Below are 5,114 nucleotides of genomic sequence, written 5' to 3'. Positions count from 1 at the left end.
ACTCTGATATCTGTGGGAGAGGGAGGACTTCATACACACTTTAAAACCCATTCAGCACCCTGCATCTGATGTGAGTTTGTCCCAGGACAGGACTTCAGAGTCAGGAAGCTGTGGAGTGTGGAGCCATGTGAGCTGTGGAGGCCCACCCAAAGATACTGAGAGACAGTGAGAAGCCAACGGGGCTTTTAAGGTGGAACAGCCTTGTTCTACATGAACTTAGAGGTGGGAACAAAGACTTCCGAAGCCTTGGAAACCATGGGGGAAAGAATGCAGTGCTGACCCTGGGAACAAACATAAATTCCAGGTTCTAATAGAAGGAAGGTTCTGGGCGATGACTTCTTTGTTGAACCCAGCATTCCTGTGCCCTGTTGACGCACCCCTCTGTGGAGCCAAGATCTGTTGACACAGCCCTCTGCGGAGCCATGCTAAGAACACCATGAACTACAAATTGAGGGTGAGCTCAAGCCTGCTGGTAAGAAACAACCAAAGCCACCCACTGTCTCTAGACTTCCCCAGAAGCAGAATTCTGTGCTGAAGTAGTTGACCCATAGCTGTTAGTGATACTTAAATACGAATACATTTTTATCGTGTCACTGCTCATGTGATGTGCTCGTAAAATCTACTCATCTCTCTGCCATGGGTCTCGTATAAACCCAGAAAGGCAAAGTGAATCTAAAGATGGTAAAGTGCTGCCCATTACTGCAGATGTGGAAACTGACCCACACAGAACCAGTGGCCCCTCACCTGCAGCTCCTGGAAACCCAAGTCTATCAAGTTTAGCCTCCAGGATACCCACAGACATGTCTCTTCACTGTGAACTCCCTTGGCTTTTCCTGTATTCTGGTGCATCTGGGCCCTGTCCTGTGTAGGACAGGATGGGTTGCCGTTTGCAGACAGAGTCCTCGTAAGGAAAGGGTGCATAGATACACCAGTGGCAAGGATAACATACTTGATGCTCTTGACCTAAATAATAATCAGAGACATTCAGACAGACAGACAGTCTTCAGGACATTGATATTGAGAGCTGAATGGGCTATTGTGGGAACAGGTATACCCCAGAAAGTCATGATTGTGGGCAAGGGATAATTTCTATGAACAAAATGAATTTTGTCTAGCATCTTGAAACCATCTTCCTTGGTCACAGACTATCAAGGGAAATGCCACCCAAGGCTGAGTGGGCCGTTTGAGGATAAACATCCTGAAAGGGTTTTCTGGACAAAATTCTGGTTCTGTAGCCAATGCAATGGTTCTACATCTTGGTGAATACAAAGTCAAAGCAAATGCCAGCATAAAACGAAGTAGAAAGATATATTACCTGCAGCAGGCAGGGAAGGGCAGGCAGCCATTTCCAAAGCATCCAGTGCCTTCCTCTGGGGAAGTGCCTGGAGCTATTCGGCAAGCCAACACATATGCACTGGAGAGGTGGCTACATCCTGAACATGCTTAGTTAATGTTGAGTTTAACTCCGGAGCATGCTCAATTTAAGGTTATCTTTCAGAAAGAAAGATGTAGATGTATTTCTGGGCATGCTCTGGTTTATAGATAGGGCACATGGGAGCCATGTAGCATGCTGGGCATGTGACATAAACCTTCTGAAGGCTGAGTTAATATAGGAACTTGTCTGTGATGGTGCCTGCTTCACCGCTTGCCTCTGCCACTTGAGGTTTCCTGTGATCTGATCACCAGTCGAGTATCAAAGATATATTATATATTATATGTTATATGTTATACTATGTTATATATTATATTATATATTATATGTTATATGCTATATTATCTCATATAATATATATTATCTATAACCTCCTTGTTATATCTATTAATAAACAGTTATTAAATAGATGAGTGACTCCATTTGGTTACAATAACACAGTTTTATGCTTAATAGAAATGATAGATGTCAAATGATCCCTTTGCATAAGGTATTCTTATATTTGAAAACTCATCTGTAAGCACACACAAGGAACTGGGAGAGAAGGGAGCTGTGAATGGGAACCATCACAGGGGTCCCACATCTGGTATGGAAGGAGTTGTGAGTGGGAAGCATCACAGGGGTCCCACATTGGGTATGGCCTCCAGGATCTCACACTCAACAGGATTCCTGGGGTCCTGAGTCATGAAAGTGTTCACAGCACAGAAATCACACTATGTCCACAATGCCCAAGCCTGCCCTGAGTCAGTCATACCATGTAGGACAAAGTAATTGGGTCCATGATGTGGTGGGGACAGGTCCTGGCCCAGGAGACTGATCCTGAACCAGAGGCTTGCATGGAACTGAGTAACTGAAGGAAGATGTAGCCCCTAAGCACCAACTTTACCAGTCTTCCAACTTTTACATGGTGCATGCTAGACACAGATCCATGAATTAACTAGTCATGAATAATTCTGGCATGATAGCTGGGATTTCCCAAAGTGTGTAAACCCCTGTTGATTACAAGACCAATAGAGCCCTTGCTGCACAGACTCAGCCCATCAACACGGAACATGGGACTTACACAGAAGCAGGCACACACTGGGGACATCATGGAATTATCACGGACAGAAACACATGTCATCCGAGTGCACATCATTGCCATGACCTGCACTGTGTTGAAAAAAAAATACACTTCATGATTTAATTGGCCAGCATTTACTCTGCATACATACTTACATAATAGTAAATGTACCTAAAATATTCTGAAAGACTGCAGAGAGGGCTCATTGGATAATTCACTTGCCTCATAAGTTTGAGGGTCTGAGTCCAAATCCACTCAGCTTGCGTAAGCAGGAGGTGGGAGCAGAAACAGGAGACTCTGTGGAAGCTTGCAGCCGTATACAGAGTGATAGACAACAGCAAAAAGAAAAAAAGGCCCTGTCTCAAACAAGGAGGATACCCCCATCAAATTCACATGCACACCGTGGCACACAGGATCACAAGCACATACACACTTACAGGAACACGTGTGTACACGCAGTCAAAAGAATGGGAAATATGGCATTATGATTTTCATTTATTCTTAGTAACGTCGTTGTTTAATATACTTGTACTTTGTTTGCCCTAAAGGATGCAGTGTGCTGTAACACCAGGAGGTGGCGGTGTTGTACTTAAAGAAGCACCACACAGGCTTAGGCCTGAGATCTCTTACAACTGTGGGAAATCCGCGGCCTGTTGCATCACTGCAGACCCAGCAAAGCCATTTGTGAGCATTTGGTGCCACCTGCCTGCTTTACAGTAAGAATCCACAGAACTTGCAGAGCCGTTCTAACTAGGACGCAAACTGGAGAAAACAAAACCATACTCACACCATGGGAAACTACAAAAGCATTCCGACTGTATCTCTGCGCCCCCAAAGCCTCAACACAGACTCCCAGGTGTCTGTGCCCCGAGGCAAATGCCCTAACCCAGGAGTCTGTGCCCCAAAAACTGGATTCAGGGGCCCTAAACCAGTTGCCTGTGTCCCCAAAGCCTGGTGCAGCGGTCCTATCCCAGGTGTTTGTGCCCCAAAAGTCTGCTGCAGAGGCCCTAACCCAGGTGTCTGCACCCCCAAAGCCTGCTTCAGAGGCCCTAACCCTGGTGTCTGTACCCCCAAAGCCTGGTGCAGAGGCCCTAACCCTGGTATCTGCACCCCCAAAGCCTGCAGAGGCCCTAACCCATGTGTCTGCACCCTCAAAGCCTGCAGAGGCCCTAACCTTTGTGTCTGGTGCAGAGGCCCTAACCTTTGTGTCTGCGGCCCCAAAGTCGGGTACAGAGGCCCTAACCCATGTGTTTGCACCCCAAAGCCGGGTACAGAGGCCCTAACTGAGGTGTCTGCACCCCCAAAGCCCAAGGCAGAGGCCCCAACTGAGGTGTCTGCACCCCCAAAGCCCAAGGCAGGGGCCCCAACTGAGGTGTCTGCACCCCCAAAGCCCAGGGCAGAGGCCCCAACTGAGGTGTCTGCACCCCCAAAGCCCAGGGCAGAGGCCCCAACTGAGGTGTGTGCACCCCCAAAGCCCAGGGCAGAGGCCCCAACCCAGGTGTGTGCACCCCCAAAGCTGAGTGCACAGGCCCCAACCCAGGTGTGTACACCTCCAAAGCTGAGTGCAGAGGCCCTAACCCAGGTGTGTACATCCCCAAAGCTGAGTGCAGAGCCCTTACCCCAGGTGTGTGCATCCCCAAAGCTGAGTGCACAGGCCCTAACCCAGGTGTGTACACCCCCAAAGCTGAGTGCAGAGGCCCTAACCCAGGTGTGTGCACCCCCAAAGCCTGGGGAACCATAATCTAGGTGCTGGTACCTGGAGAGGGCCTTAGACTGCTGAGGGTAGATGTTCAGGGTAGTGCAGGGTAGAGTGGAATGAGGGCTGTACCACCCATTATTGGCACTACAACAACCTGTGCATGATGCTCCGTTGTGGCAACCTGGGGAGGTGTCTGGGACAAGTTACCAGCAATGGGCATAGAAACACTGTGTAGCAAAACACACTTAGCAGGTGAAATAAATTGCATTTTAAATAGCCTGCCAGTGGGTCCGGGTATGCTTCCCTCGCCTGGGGTTCGCTCAGTTGGGTGGATGCCTGGGTGTGCCATGCTGAACACACCTAACTCCACCTGGGAGGGTGGGAATGAGGGCAGTGGAGAGATAGGCACTGGGGTGGGGATTGTTCTCTAAGCACCAGCCCACATTATCTTTTATTATTATTATTATTATTAGATATTTTCTTCATTTACATTTCAAATGCTATCCTGAAAGTTCCCTATACCCTCCCCCCACCCTGCTCCCCAACCCACCCACTCCCGCTTCCTGGCCCTGGCATTCCCCTGTACTGGGGCATCTGATCTTCACAAGTCCAAGGGCCTCTCCTCCCATTGATGGCTGACTAGACCATCCTCTGCTACATATGCAACTAGAGACACAGTTCTGGGAGGTACTGTTTAGTTCATATTGTTGATCTTCCTATAGGGTTGCGGACCCCTTTAGCTCCTTGGGTATTTTCTCTAGCTCTTTCTTTAGGGGTCCTGTGTTCCATCCAATAGATGACTGTGATCAGCCGGGCAGTGGTGGCACACTCCTTTAATCTCAGCACTTGGGAGGAAGAGGCAGGAAGATTTTTGAGTTCGAGGCCAGCCTGGTCTACAGAGTGAGTTCCAGGACAGCCAG

The 5,114-nt window shown here is 48.6% G+C and overlaps 1 protein-coding gene across 2 annotated transcripts; it reads left to right on the top strand.

Moving 5' to 3' along the window:
- Positions 1 to 327: 327 nt before the first annotated feature.
- On the top strand, positions 328 to 4,467 carry LOC110300596 (nuclear pore complex interacting protein family member B2). 2 transcript variants are annotated; one of them, XM_085844353.1, is made up of 2 exons: positions 328 to 454; positions 3,044 to 4,467. In XM_085844353.1, the coding sequence occupies exon 2, from the start codon at positions 3,286 to 3,288 to the stop codon at positions 4,234 to 4,236; it is 951 nt and encodes a 316-aa protein (XP_085700479.1). In that variant the 5' UTR covers positions 328 to 454; positions 3,044 to 3,285; the 3' UTR covers positions 4,237 to 4,467. The 2 variants fall into 2 exon arrangements, with proteins under 2 accessions (XP_085700479.1, XP_085700478.1); XM_085844352.1 differs by having other exon boundaries at positions 328 to 472.
- Positions 4,468 to 5,114: the final 647 nt, after the last annotated feature.

Source organism: Mus caroli, unplaced genomic scaffold (genome assembly GCF_978045245.1).
Source record: "Mus caroli unplaced genomic scaffold, Mus_caroli_1 scaffold_10, whole genome shotgun sequence".
In the NCBI taxonomy this organism is placed as follows: domain Eukaryota; kingdom Metazoa; phylum Chordata; class Mammalia; order Rodentia; family Muridae; genus Mus; species Mus caroli.
Note: the sequence above shows the minus strand (reverse complement) of the source record. Positions and strands in the feature narration are given on the sequence as shown.